The sequence below is a fragment of the Notothenia coriiceps genome, unplaced genomic scaffold (assembly GCF_000735185.1).
Source record: "Notothenia coriiceps isolate Sejong01 unplaced genomic scaffold, NC01 NC01_scaffold00034362, whole genome shotgun sequence".
NCBI classification, from domain to species: Eukaryota; Metazoa; Chordata; class Actinopteri; order Perciformes; family Nototheniidae; genus Notothenia; species Notothenia coriiceps.
Window position 1 is genome coordinate 1 of NW_011367063.1, and position 20670 is coordinate 20670.

Genomic DNA, 20670 nt, shown 5'->3' on the forward strand with positions numbered 1-20670 from the left:
TTTTGCAGCCAGAGCATGGAACAGCCCTTGCCAGTCTGATGGCAGGTGTTCTAGCGATCCAGCGATCTGGGTCAGTGTTATAGTGATAATATTATAAACAAGGTGAATTTAGCCACGAGAACAGCCAAGACACATGTGTAATATGTATATTGAGCCCAGAAAATGAATGTTATTAAGGGCTGTAAGTATATAATAAGCCTATGGGTAAAATGGACAACATTGTAACTAAGAGATTTAAAATATACAGAGATTCTGCACTGCGGTCACTCAGCCGTATCTCGAGTTTGTCTTTTCAAATCAGCTGCTCTTCATTTTCTTTCCTGCTATATTCAATGAGTGATACAAATATTTTTTCACCCCGGTTACACTTTTCATTTGCCCAGTACGATGGGCGCTGTAAGTGATGAAAGTGGGGGATGTTGGCTTATCTCACCAACTCAAGCTCAACCTCGACAAGACTGAACTGCTTTTCCTTCCGGGAAAAGATTGTCCCACTCTTGACCTAAAGGCCCAGATACACCGGCCAGTCACCTGAGAAGTCGCCGACACCGACTGTTGCGTCGCCGGACTCTCCTGCGTATTTGCCGACTTCGCGCACTGGAACACACCGCAAATCCGAGCCGAGCACGTATGAACTGCGTATGCGTGAGTGGCAATAACTCTCCTTACCAGCAGGCGGCGGTAGTGTGTATTCATCATTCAAAAGAGGAACAACCGGAAAGACAGAGAAGAAGAACAGACTCCGTGATATAAACAAACAACAAATAGCGTTTTTCTTTCCATTTTCACTCTCGTGCATTGAAAACATGAACGAACAGGAGCTCTATAAACCGATGAGGTGAAATAGCCGTCCGTGTGTGTTCCATCTTCCATTTTAAATCATTTGTTTACCTCCCTCACTTCCGTTAAAGCTTCTCATGCACTGATTCGCTAGCTGAACAGCCAATCAGTGTTATCCCTTTGTCCGACTTCCGGTGGTGTTCCCGATTCAACATGTTGAATCGGCAGGAAAAGGCGTCAGGTCGGCAGAAAAGACCCGACGGTGCGGCGCACACACCACTCCGAATAGGGCGTGCCCACGCTCATGTTCGGCCCGACTCCCATTTACTGCCGATTTCGGGCCGGTGTATCTGGGCCTTTAGAGGAAGTACAGAAACATTGGGATTTGTTTTAATGTTTGAGGTGCAATAAACGACACAGCAGCTTTTTGGCATGATAAAACTATTATGTTCCGCCTTACTCATGAGAGTAACAGCTGGAGAAATTACAGCCTCGCCTACTGATTTTAATTTAACCATATATCAAGACTGATTGTCGATTACCAAAGATCGAATGTAATTGTTTGCCTGACTGGCCATCGTAATCGAGCTCTTTGAAAATCCAAAAATCCACGGTTTTAAAAAAAAATTGATCCGATGGGCAAAAACTTCAGAATTTGTATTGACCGCCATTCACCCTACTTTTGGACTAAATTACAATTTGCGCAAAAAACATCATAACGTCAACATAGAGTTTAAAGTTGTGGTTATAGATTTTAAACATGACAGATTTAAGATTGAGATATTTGTAAATGTATAGAATAACCATGGCCAACTTTAAATACATAAATACCAAATACAATGTTATCCCCAATGTCACTGGATTTGTACTTAAAGTCTATGATTATACTAAGAACATACTACTGTCTACTTGTAAGGAGAACTCTTAAACGACAAATGTATGCCTATTATTATAGTTGTATTCCATATTTAATAGAGATAGCCGAACAAATCTCCAAAAATACCCTAACATTTTTTATTTTAAGTCACTTTAAGTGCTGTGTATCAACTGGATCTGACCACAATTCATATATTTAATACAGTATTGTGTTCTTGAATGATAATACATACATGCTTGGTCAACAGTTTCAAAATCTAATTGAATTAAGAATAAAAGGAGGAGTCTGTTTCTTTGTGTTGCATAATGTCCATGTTTATTTCATATATGACAATGTGTTTAGTGTACACAAACATTTGACGCTAAACTCCAACACTCAGAGACACCGACTGAACTACTGCCCATTTCAGAGTGGGTGCAACTTTATAATACACTGTTCACAGCAATCATGTTATATACAATGCAAAGTCATTTGAAGAAAAAAAATGCACTTGTGCAACTTGAAAATAAATTAAGATGTGGAAGCATAAAAATGTAGATGATATCTTTCAAATGGGGTTAGAAAAAGTAGATGTTGTGAAGGCTGACAGCATGATGGTGAGGTTGAGATAAGAGTGAAAGTGTGATAATAATGAACCAGCCTCCCCTCTCATGTCAGTGGACAGATTACAAGAGGCTTATCCCACACTTTCGTTTAGTTCCCTGACAGTAACCCACCTACAATCAATCAGGAATCAGACTGTGAACACAGAAGACAACACAACCACTCCAGCAGAACAACTGTTTCCAATATCAATGTACATTCAGTGTGATTTTTTGTGTTTGACTGCACCAAGAAAGCTTTGGTTGGCTCAAAAGTGACACACAAAGAGGCCCATTAAAAACACGAGGAATAATCTCAACACAAAGATCAAACTGGAGCAATCCGAGGCTCACATTTTAAGATTGTGTTTGTAAAGGAAATGAGACACAATGAGTGCTTTTGACGGTGTCATTTACAGCAGGGCTTTCTCTCCATGTTGAAGCTGCGGCTGGATAAACAACAACTGCAGTCTCTGCCAGGAAAGTCTGTGATGGCAACAGGGATCACAGAACACAGCCAACAAAAGAAATGAACACACATTAGACCGCCTGATTAGCCACAACTAGTGACAGCTATGGAGGATTTACAAGGTTTTGAATGGATCACTTCAAACAATTGCCCACAACCGACAGAATACTTTCAAATCTCGGGATATATGCTTGAATAAAAACAAATACTTAAATTGCAGTTAGAATGTAATCCCCTGCTCCCATTTACTGTGCCATCTTACAACAAATCATATTGTTAACAGTTGAATGCTTTGAGATGTTGTCTTAGTTTGCAGGTGAAATGTCTCTTCTGTAGCATGCTCTCTAGGCTGGCTGACCTGAGGCATGCTCATTCTTAAACTTCACACAACATCTCACACGCTGAATCTGTCACTAGTTCAGGAGCTGTTTCAGATTCATAATTATCAGGAATGCAATGTATACAAAATGCACTGTAGCAAAGATCGAAGGTAGCACATTTTCTAAGTCTGATCGAAATCATTTTCTTTTGTTACGAGTTATCAGGTGGAGAAAAAGGTTTTGCCAGGATAATCTTTCTTAGTTCCTACTTTGTTTTGATAGGAAAGAAGTTTATTTTAAATTAGGGTTATTGGTTGTTGTTGTTGTTGTTGTAATACTCATTTAGGCCACAAGAGGCTTTAGTGCACCTCTACCATGTGTTTTAAATGGGATTCATGATTTCTAGCCAGAAGAAACATCACAGAAATGTTACAAACTATACCTGAAAATCCCCTTAAAGAAGATTAGGCTTAGGAAATGCATCAACAAAATGATTTTCCTACCTCTCAGGGTTCAAATCAGACGTTACGTCCTTGAAGTATACGCTGTGTTATGGACAATTAATGACAGCCGATTGCCAGTTAAGATATGTAATAGATTTCTGTCTGATAATGTAGGTGATGATGATAAGCAGAAAGTTATGATCCGCAGACACTTCCAGAACAGTAGCAGCATGGAGAATGTAGTTTCAAAGCAACTGGTGCTGAGGCACACTGTACAGTCTGATTGAAAAGAGAGGCACTACATTGAATCAATATACATATCATTCAGAAAACGAGTTTCTTATTCTGTAATGTGAGGAACATTTATACTTTTGATTATTTAACAAGGTAGCTTTCTGCAGCTGCGGATGGACACAATCGACCTTTTCAGATGTGTATTAGTAGGGGTCAAAGGTCAGGTGTGACTATCCAAATTTTACAGGGGACAGTATTATTCAAGTCATTTTCAGCTTCACAAAGAAATTGGCCAATCGTAAATGATTCAGCAGTTTAAATAGCTGTATGGGCACAACGCTGTCTTATTCAAACATTTAAGGAACTCATATTAAAAAGTGCGATGTGCAGAAATTGCACAGTACTACTATTTTAGAAATATAAATGTCTTTGTAAATAAATACATGCAGAAATAAATAATAAAGCTGTTAAATATCTAAATATATCACATTTTAAACAGATACAATTCAGGTAGAGAATGGGGTTCAATTGGGAGGATTATTGGTGATGACATTGAATTCCTTTTGGTGTGAATGTAGATACCCTCGGTGCTCCTAAGAGAAGCTAAAACATGACATGGATTGATCAGAATGCCACATAACATAAGGTCTAAGATGAGATGTTCCTTTGCCAGGCTGTGTGTGCTAAAGTTTCGGAGACATTTAGGAGTAGGACAGCAGATTGCTCCATGTAAGGATTCACGGTGCAGGTAAGAAGATTGTTCTAAAGAATTACACTCAACTGTCCTTTATTTTCTTTAAGCGTGTATTTTTTAGCTGAATGCAAACCAGTTTAGACACTGTATATACTGTATATAGCTGTAGAGAAGAGAACATTCTGGATGTTTTTTTCTATATTTACTGATGCAAATGAAGCAATGTGATCTTGCTGACATGACAGCTTCACATCAAAATAAACGTCACTGCATTTTTTTGAGGATTAAATGAATAAGGCTTGATGTGTCACCGACAACAACTACAGTACATTACCATACGTATGTAATCTGATATAAGAAACTGGTGCTACTTCCAGTCTTCTCCAATCGTCCAGCTATGAATAAACCTCAGTACAGGAAAGTGACAGCTTTTTGAAGAGTTTCTTCAGACTACAGTCACACCGCAGCAAAAGCCTGACACAAACATGGGCGCTTTAGGTGCTGAGGACGTACAGGGGTAGGATAGTTATTGGAGACTGTTGTAGTGGGGCTGGGNATAAAGATCAATATATTATAGGTAGAAGTAATGAACACATTTTCTTTATGCTTTATATTTAGGCTACTTTAATTCTTCTTTAGAAGAATGACCGTGAAGATAAAATATTTTCTACTCTCTAATGCTGTTTTATTTCTATTTTGAGATGTTTACATTTTAGAATTGTTTATTTATATTCTTTTAATGTCTTATTATGTGCAATGCCTTGTTTTACATGCTGTTGCAACGGAAACATTTCCCAATTTGGGATCAATAAAGTACATATTATCTTATCTTTATTTTAAATACATTTCTTTTTTAATGCAGTAGATGGACACCTGATGTATTAAACAAAAGGTACAGTCTATGCTTTTGTTTAATGCATTAAGTTTAAACAGCATTTTTAAACTATTACTGCATTTATTATATGAAATATGTTGGTTTCTTCTTTTCTAAGGTTACATTGTTGCATACACTAAAGTAACAATCATCTTATTGTTATTTATTGTATCGTTTTTATTTGCATTGCATTTGATATTGAGGTTTTCCAAAAGTAGTATTCAGGTTACATTACTTTTATATTTTGATACTCATATTAGGTTACTGATTAGATTTGTTTTCATGTAACTATTTATTGTAACGCATTACATTTTGAATGTTCCCTCCAGACCCTGATCACCGACCTTCAGCATGGCCTGCTGGTCCTCGCTGTACTCCACCTGAGCCGAGGACAGGTTGAGGATAGCGCGCTCCACAGAGTCTCTCTCTGTGTTGTAGATGTAGACGTACGGCCGCCGCACCACCACGTAGCGCTTCACCCACCCGTTAGTGTTCGGCTCCAAGAAATGTATGTATCCCTTCTTTGACACGATGGGGCTGCAAGAGTAGAGTTGAGAAATCAGCACATGTGAAACAGAAGAGTGTCTCCAAAGTCACTGAGGAACACTCACCTGACTCTGATCTCCTGGATGTCGGGGAAGAACCTGCGACTCCGGGCTCTGCTTTCAGAGGCCCTGGTGATGGACTTCTTCTCTGCGTCCTGCTGTGTGTCAGGACTGGAGCTGACCGCACGGGAGCGAGGCATCGGGGGTCTGCGGTACAGGAACAAGAGGCTGATAAATCATAGTTACATGGCAGCTACCCACACCTGATGCAACTAAAGCACTCTGCAATGAGTGATATCACTGTTTTGTCAGAGCATCACACTACCAACAATTTTATTCAAAACAAAGAATAAAAGAAAACACAGTCTGCAGTATACAGAATGTGGTTAATCCAGACTCATTAAACAAAGGCAACGGAAACAATTACCCTGTGTGCCTCACTCCTTAAATGAAAACAATATCTGCATCCCTCAAAAACTGTCATACAATCATCCAAAAATATGATGGCAGATTTTTTGATTCACAGTCTTGAAAATGCCAATGATTAGCAACAGCATATATTTTTCATACAATGCATAAAAACTGCAGTGCCCCATTATACAGCAGCATGTATTTGTCCTGTAGCTCAATATGATGGACAATACTTATTTTGTACTATCCTTATATATTAATACCTACTATTGAAACTTATTTTCCTAGATTATTTATGTTTGCACCACCAGATACCAAAGCAAATTCCTTGTGTGTGTAAACGTACCTGGCAATAAACTTGATTCTGAATCGAAAAAACAAGAAAGCCAGGGCTCTGGATTGAAAGGCTGATGTACAGTGGGGCAAAAAAGTATTTAGTCAGCCACCAATTGTGCAAGTTCTCCCACTTAAAAAGATGAGAGGCCTAGTAATTTCCATCCTAGGTATACCTCAACTATGAGAGACAAAATGAGAAAAGAATCACATTGTCTGATTTTTAAAGAATTTATTTGCAAATTATGGTGGAAAATAAGTATTTGGTCAATAACAAAATTTCATCTCAATACTTTGTTATATACCCTTTGTTGGCAATGACAGAGGTCAAACGTTTTCTGTAAGTCTTCACAAGGTTTTCACACACTGTTGCTGGTATTTTGGCCCATTCCTCCATGCAGATCTCCTCTAGAGCAGTGATGTTTTGGGGCTGTCGCTGGGCAACACAGACTTTCAACTCCCTCCAAAGATTTTCTATGGGGTTGAGATCTGGAGACTGGCTAGGCCACTCCAGGACCTTGAAATGCTTCTTACGAGGCCACTCCTTCGTTGCCCGGGCGGTGTGTTTGGGATCATTGTCATGCTGAAAGACCCAGCCACGTTTCATCTTCAATGCCCTTGCTGATGGAAGGAGGTTGTCACTCAAAATCTCACGATACATGGCCCCATTCATTCTTTCCTTTACACGGATCAGTCGTCCTGGTCCCTTTGCCGAAAAACAGCCCCAAAGCATGATGTTTCCACCCCTATGTTTCACAGTAGGTATGGTGTTCTTTGGATGCAACTCAGCATTCTTTCTCCTCCAAACACGTCTAGTTGAGTTTTTACCAAAAAGTTCTATTTTGGTTTCATCTGACCATATGACATTCTCCCAATCCTCTTCTGGATCATCTAAGTGCTCTCTAGCAAACTTCAGACGGGCCTGGACATGTACTGGCTTAAGCAGGGGGACACATCTGGCACTGCAGGATTTGAGTCCCTGGCGGCGTAGTGTGTTACTGATGGTAGCCTTTGTTACCTTTGGTCCCAGCTCTCTGCAGGTCATTGACTAGGTCCCCCCGTGTGGTTCTGGGATTTTTGCTCACCGTTCTTGTGATCATTTTGACCCCACGGGGTGAGATCTTGCGTGGAGCCCCAGATCGAGGGAGATTATCAGTGGTCTTGTATGTCTTCCATTTTCTAATAATTGCTCCCACAGTTGATTTCTTCACACCAAGCTGCTTACCTATTGCAGATTCAGTCTTCCCAGCCTGGTGCAGGTCTACAATTTTGTTTCTGGTGTCCTTTGACAGCTCTTTGGTCTTGGCCATAGTGGAGTTTGGAATGTGACTGTTTGAGGTTGTGGACAGGTGTCTCTTATACTGATAACGAGTTCAAACAGGTGCCATTAATACAGTTAACGAGTGGAGGACAGAGGAGGCTCTTAAAGAAGAACTTAGAGGTCTGTGAGAGCCAGAAATCTTGTTTGTTTGTAGGTGACCAAATACTTATTTTACAGAGGAATTTACCAATTAATTCATAAAAAATCCTACAATGTGATTTCCTGGATTCTTTCCCCCCATTCTGTCTCTCATAGTTGAAGTGTACCTAGGATGAAAATTACAGGCCTCTCTTATCTTTTTAAGTGGGAGAACTTGCACAATTGGTAGCTTACTAAATACTTTTTTGCCCCACTGTAACTGAGTGCTTGTAAGCTGTGATGGCCGTGGGATAAAGAAATGTGGTTTCAATGAGGACATTTGTGTCCTTAAGAATCTGAGTGTCTGTATTTTTGCTGAAAGAGCTGAGGTTGAACTCCCAAAATGCCAAATAATTATACACACCTGTGTATCCCATATGCAATAACACATTTAAAATTATAGACAAATTAACATTAAAAAGCCAAAAATGTTAACAAGTACTCACCTGAGTTCAGTGTTGGCATAGCAACCATCAACCAGCGAAGGGCATGTCGAGGAAGGTGTTATTGTGTTGAGAGCAGAGATTGAAGCTGAGTCTCTGAGCATTGTGATGGACATCTCTGAGAGCTGGACACACACACACACACACACACACACACACACACACACACACACACACACACACACACACACACACACACACACACACACACACACACGTCAACTGTGAGGAACAATCAGACGTACATCATATCTTTTCTTTTTTTCATGTCTCGGTTTAAATGTGAGTGTTTTGAGCACTACCTTGCTTTCACTGGCGCTGACACACACGTGAGTGTATTCTCGGTTAAAGGAGTGAGTGAGCAGCCGCAAACACTGTGAACAAAAGACAGAGAGTCTCTAAGATTAGATAACCGATAATGAAATCAGCAGATCTGTAATATAATCAAAATGAAGGTACATTCAGCACAGATTTGACAAGACAGAGATCATAGAGTAGTAGTGTTACAAAAAACAATCAGGACTGCATGAAGTCAAAAATGAACTTCAGGTTTTATTTGTGATGTAGCTGACCTTGGCAGCGAGCTCCCTTTGCCTCTCGGTGATCTCAGAGCTGCAGCTGACCTCCTGCTCCACCTCGGGGGGCTGAGGAGTCTCACTCAGGTCCTTGGTGACGCAGGACTGCAGGGAATCCTGGCCCATGAGCATTGTAGACTCCAGTTTCTCCCTCAGCAAGAGGTAATGCTTGGTCTTCTCCACCTGATAGAATGGGAAGAGAAACAAGAGAAACAGCTGCTTTTCGTAACATAAATCATAACTGTGGGGGAAACTTCTGTAGCAATGGAGGAGTCAGGACTCAAAGAGAGACATGATGGAGAGCTGGAGCTCTGATGGCAAACACTGACGGTTTATTTGGAGCTTCGGCCAGAGAATTCACAAGACATGTCAAAGGGCCACAAGTTGACCACACGGTTGAGATGCCACAATCAATTCTGAAGACCCCTTCTGTAGCTCCAGGTTTTAACTAGTTCAGAGTGTAATAATCAACATTCTTCAATAGATAGACTAAACAGCTGAGGACACTGAATCACAGTTGTTGTCATCTACACCCCGAGAAGGATGTGTTCCAGGTGTGCCACAACAATAACTATCTCTGACTGAGAGTTGCCCGGTCACAAACTGGTAACATCAACAATATGCTAGGGCAGCCCCTCCTTATGGGAGATAACGGCTGCTCAAGGTTGGTCAGCTGCGTCAGAGGGCGAAGGAGGACATGCAGGGCAAATTATTCTCCAACAATAATCATAATGGATATTCTCAGAAAGGGTTTTGGTTTCGTATACTGTAAGGCTATGGACATTTTTTCTTCTTATGTGCTCATCTGACCTGTGGAGTCCCTCATGGATCCATCCTGGGTCCTGTCTTGTTCTTCCTTAGCTGTTAGTTATGCTGTGTCTCTGATTACTGATCCACCAGTGATACCCACTCTTGTGAAAACAGGGAAACTATCTAATTACAAAATTAAATCATTTGTTTCAAATGATGGTAGACTTAAATGTCTTATAGTTTTCTGCAGTTGAATCACTATAGATGTTTTTGTCTTGACATTTGTACACCTGCATGTAGGTTCCCTGGCTACTAACTTAAAGATTACATTACATTACATGTCAAAGATGACTTATATAAACCTCAGATTCATTTATAGTCCCAGTTTAACTTAAAGAAACATCTTAGTGAGGTAGTCCTGTTATTTTTATTAAGAAACAATGCACTATTATGCCAAACACTGTAGCACAATTACCATTTGTTCAGCATTTGCTTTTCAAAGCAAAGTTTTTAAAAGCTTTCCTAATTTAGAACCTTTAAATATCCATTTAATGCTTATGGCATAAATATTGGAAAGGTTTCAATTTTATTTTCAATTTTGGAGGGATCAACACTAGTTCATTTGATTAACCTATAATAATGGGTGTAGACACTTCAAATGCAGACACTTCAAGAGACCCCCTAAAATATCTACATGAAACCCATTAAAGACAATGTTTGATTGCTATCGTAAAACCATGCATTCTGATTCTGATTCTATTATATCAGGCTTTTAATCCAGAGCCTTGGCTTCACATTTGTAGTTTATACTATTTCTCACCAAATATAGCTATTTCTCTTGTTTTCATATAACGCCAATAGGATCTTTAACTTGTGTCCACCTTTTGTTGCTGCAATATGGAGAACTGCGTCAAACACTGCTTTGTTGTTGCTAATCACTGACATATTCAAGAATTAAATAAATGTCCTTTGATACAATAAAAAGAAACTGACTTTTAAAGGGCTATGATTCTGGCAATGATTAATGTTTTGTAGTTATGATCTAAGACTGAAGTTGGTTATGAACTTTAACATATATTAATATATGATTTTGTATCATATATTCATCAAAGCAACACATTTAAAGAGATGTAAAAGGTGAAATAAAAATAAATTGCCGTTACATCTTGCAGAAGGCTGAGTTTCTCCAGCTCCCACTGGTGGTCCAGAATGAGGCTGTCACTTCGGGGCCTCCACCCGGCCAGGTTCTCCTCCCCGCGGACGTAGGCCACGGAGGTGTCCAGCACCCGCCTACGTCTCCTCTGCATACCTGGAATGGTTAGAGTCAGTATTAGAAATGTCGCATAAGTGAGCAGATGCAAAATGAGGACTTAGTCTTGACGCTCACCTGGGCTTCCTGCATCTGCCAGGTTACACATGCTGACCTCATAAACTCCAGTAACACGGTTTCTACAAAGTCAAAAACAGAGCTCTACATTAAGAAAAATCACAGGAACTGTTTTGATTTTTTTCAAGGTTTGAAGTTTAAAACTCACCCGTCTGCCGCTCTCAGGCTTCCAGTGCCAAAAAGGTTCCGGATGGAGCGCGAGGCTGAGAGCTTTGTGTCTCGTGAGTAAAACACCATGCAGATATCTTTGGTTATGATTGCGGGCTGGGTGCAGTTCTCCATCTTCAATTGATAAGAGAAAGAGGAAGGATATCAGACATGAATCACCTCCGACACTGTAAGAGCTATTTGTTCTCATGATCTCAGGCTCTGTGCTGTACCTCCAGGTAGGCCGAGAGGGTCATGTAGATCTTCTCTCCATATGGAGTGACTCTGTTTAGAAGCAGGGAGTTGTGCATGGAGCTGTCCCAAGCAGCCTCGAAGCGGAAGAAAGTCCTAAGTTGATCAAATGAATCAGGTGTTAAAATGTAAGTGCTTCTACCTGAACAAAAAATAAGCAGGCAGAGCTAAATACATGCTACTGTCTGTCTTTAAAATACACATATATGAGTAGGAGCTTGAAAGTTAGCAATGCATTGCTGTGGCCTCTTGAGAAAGGTCCACATAAAAAAAAATCAACATCAGTTTAAGCGTACACTTAATTAATTTTAACATGGAACTAAAGCTCTCTGCAAAGCCACCAGACTACTAAAAAACAATAATTTGACCTAGCAGAACACAAACGTTGTTGGTCTGCCGCTGCTTTGATCTGGCAGTTAGTTTGTATTATTGTGTGACTTTAGTGAATCCAAACTAACCCTTTGAATCATATGATTCAGTGTACATTTAAACAATGACAACATTTGTTGGGTGGTCATAAACATGTTTGCCTTTGCCCCCCATCCAAAGCAGTACATGTCTTAGCTTATTTACTGGTACTCCCGACTGCTTCTGCAAACTACGGGTGTGACAACTGCTATATTCTGTAATACTGTTTCTTATAGTTGAACCATCCCTTTAACAACAACTTTCAATATTAAAACATATTTCACAAACAGAAAGATAAAAATAGGATTTGGTAACATAATATTAGGCTTGGTAAAACAGATATTATCATTTTATGTTGTAGTAAGTATTCATCAAATGTAAGTCAAACAAAAGTGCTAATGAAACCTTTCTGCATGCAACAGGCTGATTTAGTTGATGTACAAACCACGACAGAAATGCAAATAGAGCGGAGGTGACTTTTAGTACAGAAAAAGGAGGGGGGGGGGTGAGAGACAGCCAGAGGAATGAGGGACAGGGCAGTGAAATACCTATGGTCAACTCCCGAGGAAATGCTGTGAGGAAGAAGAAATCAGCAAAAGAATAGAAAGTGAGAAAGTTTGTTTGTGGTTGTGCCGCGCTCGTGAGGCTGGGATAGTGTTTGTTTTCCACTCTGTTATCTCATTATGTTAACACAGATCATCTATAAGAGAACATGAGAATCCTGTGGAAGGTGCTCTAACCCTGCCCAACCATTGAGAGGGTTAAATAACGGCATTCCTGAAGCTAAACTGTACTGCTTTCTGCTACACTAATGTACACGTCTTTTTTCATTACCCCTGAGCGGAAATAGTCACATACAGGAAGCAGTTCTTTCACAGCATTATACAGTATTTAAAAAAGATAATCCAAGCACGAATTGTAAAAGGAAACTAATGTTTTCGTAAGCCATAAAAACAGTCTGAAAGGAGTCTTCATGAGGTTCAGATGTTGGACTGATGTGACCTTGTCGGAGAGTGAACAATGTGTCACCCAGAATAAACAGACACAATGAACTGAGTGGACTCTGTAATGCAGAAACTCACTGTGGCTCTGTGTGAGTAAAGCAGATTCACTGCAAAGATGGCCAGTTTTTAACTAATTAGCAAGTGCATTAACACCCACATCACACATATAAACACACTTATTTCCCAGTAGTAGAAAAGTGTTCACTTTCATTACAAGGAAGCAATTTCCTCTGTGCACTACACCAACATGTGTTTCTCTGCCTTTTACTACCTCCTGCAGGAGCCAGGACTGAAGTCATGCTGGCGGAACATGCGAGGAGCCGTTTGTTCCTGGTGTTTGGCCAGTTTCAGCGAGGTAAACTGGCCACGATGTGGCAACATCGCAGACATTTTGAGAGGTGCTACTGGTGAGGTAATGGGTTCACTGGATTACATTTTAATAGCTGCATTTGAATGGCGTGCTGTACTGTAAGTGATGTGATCCATGTTACAGCACTTGAGTAACAGTGGATGACTAGTGTTCATGTTAATACTCTGTTGCTTTGATGGGAACCACTCTAGAGGTAACTAACAAAATCATATCCATGGATTCAAAATATTTCTTCACTGCAAAGGTCCACAATATGAGAATAACAAACAGAGTGGAAAGGGCAGAACATGGTGAGCATTTTTTGTTTCAAAAGAACTGTGATCACTTCCATTCTCTACTGGCAAATGAATCTTACCAATATTGAATTTTTTTCAACCACATTGGGAGTGCAACCATGTTTGATGTGACTTTGCTGCATTTTAAATTCATCTGTTAATTCAACATCTAGAAACAATCAGGAAGACAGAGTAACATATATTTTAAATAAGATGTCTACAACATTTTAAAATGTATTTTCCATCCAAAACAAATGCAGTGATCAAATATTGATTGTACAGTTTCTCACATCAGCCTTATTAGATAGTTCCTACAGCATCTGCTGAAGTGGGAACAGAGAGTGTGAGACTGAACGCCACGACACCTCCAGCAGAGACACAGCCAACGGGAAGCAAAACCAGCCATGCAGACCCTGTCTATCATAAACCTGATAACAGCTCAAACACACACACACACCCAGCGCAGCAGCAAGAGGGGACATGCACAACCACACCCTGACTTCTCAGGAGGGGAGAAAACAAAGAGGCACGGATGAAATGCTGACAGTAATGGCAGAGTAGAAGAGAGAGTAACGACTTCATGGGAGGCTGGATTGCAGGGTGAGGAGGACGTTAGAGGGATGTTTGTGTCACTGAAGAGCATGAGAAGAGAGGCAAAATAATATACCTAGGCATGTCCGAATCAAGAAACTGTCTGCAAAAGCAAAAAAAACAACAACATTCCGTTAGTGGACTGGAGGGAAAAAAATGTTAGCATCCATTTACACCTTGATGTTAGTCTCGTCATGGACCCCCGTCTGGACCCGCCCCGCTGAGCCCTTACACCAGCATTATTGACCATTGAGGCAAAAGGAACGAGACGAACACTGAGGGCTGCGTGGAGCGTTCAGTAGATTTAGAGAAAAACTCACAAAAATACTTTACAGTTTCCATAATTTGAACACCAGATAATGTTATAAGTTTTGCAGAAGGATATTAAAAGAGAATGTAGACTTTTTTCTTTACATATAATACGCTGTAAATACACTGTAAGCACATATATAGTGTGACACCAATTAAGAGTTATTGTGCCATAAAACAGTGGTTATGGGAGGATAGGTAGGAGGATTTGGATATTCAAAGACAAACCAGAAAAGAGTTGATTATGTTTTCATGCCATTAATATCTGTCATTCTAAAACCCAAGGTCTTATTATTTTGACTGTAGTCTTAACATAAATCTACTGCCATCTACTGGTGAGCCTGATAGGGACATTTTGGGCATTTTCATTGTTAAAGCATCTTGGCTGTGTTAATACATATGACAGAAATGTTGATCTCAGATATGTGACATTTTGGAATTAAACCAAAATGGCAATGAATATTTGGTAGTTATGATCAAGTTGTTCAACAGATTTTACTTCGTTCAAAGTGGAAAATAATATATTATATATATATTTGTTTCTGACAGAAATGTTTAACCCTCCAAGGACATCAGAGTAACTTGAAAAAAGTTACCAGGCCCATGTTCACAGTGGAAACTCCAGCAACAACATGTCACAGTCACAAAATGTTGTGGTTCATGTTAGTAAAACTTTTTTTATTTCAGCTTGGTATTAGCAATGGCATTGGTCTGTTGGGTTGTTGTTTCCTGTAATTGTGATTTGTATTTAGGCCACACCTTCTCCCCGCTATTCTACACACCAGACTGCAATCACACAACACCACCAGATTGATTCACATTTCTGCATTGTCATATCCAGTTTGGTAATGTTAAATATCAGGAGTTTATCAAGGGATTCAAGAAAGTGATGAAGACATATTGTTTCTCTTGAGTTCAAATACATAGAGTTTAGTGTTTTACACACAGATCCATGCTGGAGTTAAAAACACATGCAGTTTTAATTTCGTTTTGGTGTGCTATTGTAATAATTAATAAAGGCCTGTTCAGCAGTAAATACAGTGTGATGAGGGTTCTTGGTAAAAAACAAGTGGCTCTTAAAGTCTATAAGCAGGTGAGTTGGTAAATCTAATCTGTGTGGAGAAGTGACACGAGTTAGAGGTGAGGTGATAAACAAGGTCATACAGTATTCAACATGGAGGTACAATGATCAAACAAATGAAAAGCAAAGATTAACAACAAGGAGGGTCGCACAGCCAGCATGGACAAGGGAATTCATAACTGCTGATGAGGTGGAAAATAAACAACTCTTTGATTCACTTTGCTCATGCTCACTCTAGATATGTTATGTGTGGCCTCCTGCATTTAGAGAGAGGAAGCTATACTCATGCAGGTCATGATGATGAAGTTAACTAAATATCTAGGTGCATTCAAGCTGTGTCTCTTGCTATGCTTTGTCTCCACAAGTGCAGCTGGTTCCCTATGCCATGCGTTAGCCTGTGTGCTGTGTTTCAGTGCAGCTGACACAACAGTGAGATCCTGAGAGGCAAGAGAGAAAAACTATTCTGGTGATCCATTTTTTTAGTCTTCTCTAAACTGTTATCACATCTTTTACAGAAACACATCTTTCCAAATGATTTGCTATTTGTAAAAACAGCTGAAGAGAAAACGTTTTTGCAGATGTCAATGTTGTCTTGTACTCCCTTTGGGCAGGAGAGGCTGTGTATCAATACCCCATGAATTTAATATTACTCAAAACATAGATTTTCCTTCATATTGATTGAGTCACCACTTGTTTTTCTCTCACCTGCCTCTCAAGGCTTTCTGTAGATAATTTTGTTGTTGAAATGTAAATCAGAACAATATAATGGTTTCCAAATTCAGCAATGCTGCCATAAACAAACATATATATATATATATGTCCACAAATATACGAATGACTACCAACCATATAATCTGAATCTGATCAAATGTGCAGAACATGGGCTGGCCCTGGCTTATTCTCTATTTACAAAGATCTGACTGTTCACAGAAAGTGTAAAGCAGTACGTACCGGTCATCTCGCATGGGCCTGACATAGCCAGCAGACAGGATGTTGAGGGACAGGATGTTGGGGTCGATGATGGTCTCATCAGCTTCAGGCATGTTGCGGAGACGACCTAGGACGGCAGTCATGCCTCAGTTAGAACAGCTCGTAGACATACAGAGGCAATATGACTGATGATGCGATGGACCTTAACTTACCCACAACAAGCTCACGGATGTCTTTCCATTCCAATTCACCTCCTGACTCGTGTACAATAGTAACAGTGATTCTCCTCTGGAGGCCCTGTTTGTCAACAAATGATCAGTTGTCATGATAGGTTCATCTAGAAAACACTAAATGTTGTATTTGTTCAGTGTGATTGGCATACCTGATGCAGTAGGTATGTGCCATGGCAAGGCATTCCTCCTCTGTGGTCCACCACAGCAGGGATGTACCTGGGAAGACACAGATGAAAAACAGCTTCACGGATGTGGTCATGTGACGTTGTGACAGTGTGGAGACATTTGTTTCAAAGTGTGTCAGGATCATTATAACTATTCTATGGGAGACTTTAGAGGTAAATGATACAAAAATCAGTTTTTTGATCATCTATGTCTGATACTAATTGTTCCATCAATTGAACTGAGAACAATTATCATAACAACAGGAGAGAAACAGTTTGGATCAGACTTTGAAAATAGATCACCAGAATTGATTTTCTTTACTTTTTCAAAGAAAACAAAACTGGATGTTTGTGATGCAGGACACTCACTCTCCAGTGGCCTCCAGCTCGCAGATTTCAAAGAACACCATGAGATCATATTTGCAGTGACAGGGTCCGGCCTGAGGGCGGGTCATGGCTGTCAGCTTGGTCGCCGGTACTGTGATGAAGAAGGAGATAAAGAGTGTAAGAGAGGTTGAGGGTAGACAGGGAGCAGACTAGTGGTAACAGCAAGGAGCTGCTCTAAACCTACAAGGAGAGTGAAAGGGAAGAAGAATGGAAATCAGTGATGCAGGGAAAGAGAGGAACCATTAGTCATGTAGAAGGAGCTCCTTTCTTCATTTACATTCTTTTTTTTATAAAACTTAACTCTGGTTTTGTGGGTTTCTCACTTTGCAACACAGCCCCTTGTAATAACAAATACTGTACATCCTGTGCATAAGGAAAAGTATATGCACAGACTTCTCCAACTCTACTTAATCAGATTTGATTTTGTTGATTGTTATTGATTAACTAATTCAATCTAGTCTAGCCTTGAGTTAAACGCAGTCCTTATACTCAAAGTAGTTCCCCAAAAGGAATTAAGAGAGGTTGAATTTGAAATCAGTTACATGCAGTTTAGCTCAATTCAGTATTTTGTACAGTATATTTAACATTGCCGACTGAGAGAGTATTTTTCATGACTGACTACTGAAGCAGAAAGGCGCCATGGTCCGGTTCAAAGAGGGAACTGCGAGGAGAATCCACCACACACACAGAACATCAGAGAGCCGATCCAACTGAATCCTGACACAATGAAACCCCCTTTTATATCAAGTCGTTTTTGTTTTGATGTAATACAGCTTCTAATAGTCATGGCAGTAGTAACCTCAGGTGTGGAATTTAAATGAAGAGCTCTGGGCCCCACCATCCCTCCTACAAACTGTATGAGAACGCACACTGATTGGTTGTTAAGCTTATTTTTGTTGTTGTTGTTTGTGTCTTTGAAGTCTCTTTGTAGTAAATGTGTGTATCCCTGTAGGCATTTTGTATTCCTTTGTGGTTTTTAGAATTTCTTTGAATTTACTTTGTGTATCTTTGTTGTCATTTTGTATTTATTTGTTGTCATTTTGAGTTTCTTTGTAGTTACCGTACTTGTTGTCTCCTTGCAGTCATGTTGTGCCTTTTTGTGGTTGTTTAGCCCATGTACATGTTGTTGTGATTCTCAGTATTTATTTACAGCTTTTTTGCATCTCTTTGTGGTTGTTTTGGTGACTTTATAGTCTTTTACATTTCTTTCTAGCTGAGTGTTTAATGTTCTTGTCTCTTTGAATTACATTTGATAGGTAAAGGACATACTGTAGACAGTTTGGGCCCTAGACCTGTCCCCGGTTGCCCATTCAGTAATCCTCCATCAGTAGATGTAATAAAAACATGCTCTTTTTTGTGAAACTCGCTTTTGTTTGTTGTCACGGTAGCTTGAGTTTTTAAACAAAGTTAAAGCTCATTAAATTGCAGTCAATAAGTTCATTGTAATGTGAAATGGCAAAATGTACTTGGCTTTGTAGTATTTTTCAAGTCACTTGAAGAAAAACACTTAATATAAATAGGCTTTCAGTGACAGGATTCTCTTGGATCTGACATCATAACCAACCCGGATTCTGAGCTTTAATAACTGAACAGATAGAGGTGGGCGGGGCTGCCAGCTGAGCCTGCTCGTTTGCTTCCAGTAAGAAGGAAGCAGCCAGGCCAGCGGCAGACAGAGCGTGGCCTGACAACGAGTCCACCAGCGCCCCATTGAACACGTCTGGGACCAGGTATCGGATCAGATCCAGCGACTTCTCCCGCTCCGGCGAAGTGTCATCATCAACTGCTTATACCCAACAACATGGAGCTAAGATCACATGACTTCCAGAGAGACTAGTAATAATAGACAATACAACATACAATAATGGTAAAATAAGGTCGCTCTGGGCGGAGTGTGTTTACCTGGTTTGGACAGAGGCATCACTCTTGGAAACTGTCTTCTGCAGGGACGTAGTGGACTGGTAGTGGAAAGAACATGTGTCATTATATGAAAACACAATGATATACATTGCATTTTTGTCTGTACGGTAAATCAGTTCTTCCAGTTACCTGATGATGTCTTTGCAGAGGGGGAGAAAAGGCTGTTTCTGGTAGTGTCCAAACACTTCAAACACAATGGGCTGAGTCTTGATGTAGTCCACAAAGGATTTAGTCACTTCAACAGCAATCTATAAAAGAACACAGCATTGTTCAAACATGTCACCTATCAAAACAACTCAGCTCTTTATTAAAGAGGATCTGAGTGATACTTCTTACATTCTGCACATGGTAGAAGCCAAGAGGGGGGCCGCAGCCTGTGTTCTTTAAGGGTTCAGTGGAGAAGGCCTCATCATGACGGTGGATGAAACTGAAATCAATGCAAGTCACATTGTTGAATTTGAAACATTAAAAAAAGTTACATAATGAATACTGGCGATCATAGGGCAAAAAATGTACAATGTAAACATTTTTGATGAAGTGCTTACTTGAACTGGCAGAAGATGTCAGCATATTCTGCAGAAATGCTGGAGGCTTGCAGAACAGTCACCCTGAAGGTGAAGACATTACCAATCCTCAGGTGCTCTAGGGCTGTGTCCAGTGGCCCATCCAGACTCTTTACTGGATTCTCGGGCTCATCGGCACCAGCTGTCGGGCCAACAAAAAAATCAGACACAGATGAAAGCTGGTATTCCAGGTAGTCAAGTGGATTTTTGGAGCAATCACGAGAAATTCCCAAAGAATGGATTCCAGCAGCTGATAAAACCAGGACTTGCCCTGTCCCGAGGTCTGACTCACAAAAGATATTGAGCACAAACACCATTATAGACTTATGTAGCTGAGTGCTATTTGCCCTTCTTTTGTGCAGGGAGAGGGAAGAATTTATTTTATCCAATGACGCTTAGCTTTATTCATTCTATTTAGAAGACCCATCTGTCATTGCATCATGTCACTGTCAGGCAAGGCAAGTTTATTTATATAGCACCTTTCAGTATGCGACAATTCAAAGTGCTTTACAAAATAAAAAAATAAAAGACATTTAAGAATAAATACAGTAAAAACACATTATATAATGGCATTTTATAACAGGCATTAAAAGGCAAAGATAATAAGATAAACACAACAGTTATACATGCAGTTTGCTTTTTATTCATGTATTGTATAACTGTTGTGTTTATCTTATTATCTTTGCCTTTTAATGCCTGTTATAAAATGCCATTATATAATGTGTTTTTACTGTATTTATTCTTAAATGTCTNTGTGAGGTTCGAACCAAGCTCATTCGATTAGTGTCTCGACTACCCTTTCTTTTCTTCGACCGCACTCGCTGCACACGCCACGGTCTCTGGCTACTGTGCGCGCGCGCTCGC

The 20670-nt window shown here is 40.0% G+C and overlaps 1 protein-coding gene across 1 annotated transcript; it reads right to left on the reverse strand.

Annotated features, from left to right (window-relative positions):
- Window positions 1–5616: 5616 nt before the first annotated feature.
- On the reverse strand, window positions 5617–20123 carry LOC104962102 (kinesin-like protein KIF1A; the record flags this gene model as incomplete). Its single annotated transcript, XM_010790496.1, has 20 exons — window positions 20099–20123; window positions 19789–19948; window positions 19580–19670; window positions 19373–19491; window positions 19226–19281; window positions 17309–17417; window positions 16925–16991; window positions 16755–16839; window positions 16564–16669; window positions 14299–14325; window positions 12531–12554; window positions 11556–11670; window positions 11324–11457; window positions 11176–11237; window positions 10952–11097; window positions 9036–9221; window positions 8766–8837; window positions 8467–8588; window positions 5884–6024; window positions 5617–5809 (listed from the first exon to the last, which is right to left on the reverse strand). Coding segments are annotated over exons 1-20 (2040 nt in total), but the record flags the coding sequence as incomplete, so codon positions are not given.
- Window positions 20124–20670: the final 547 nt, after the last annotated feature.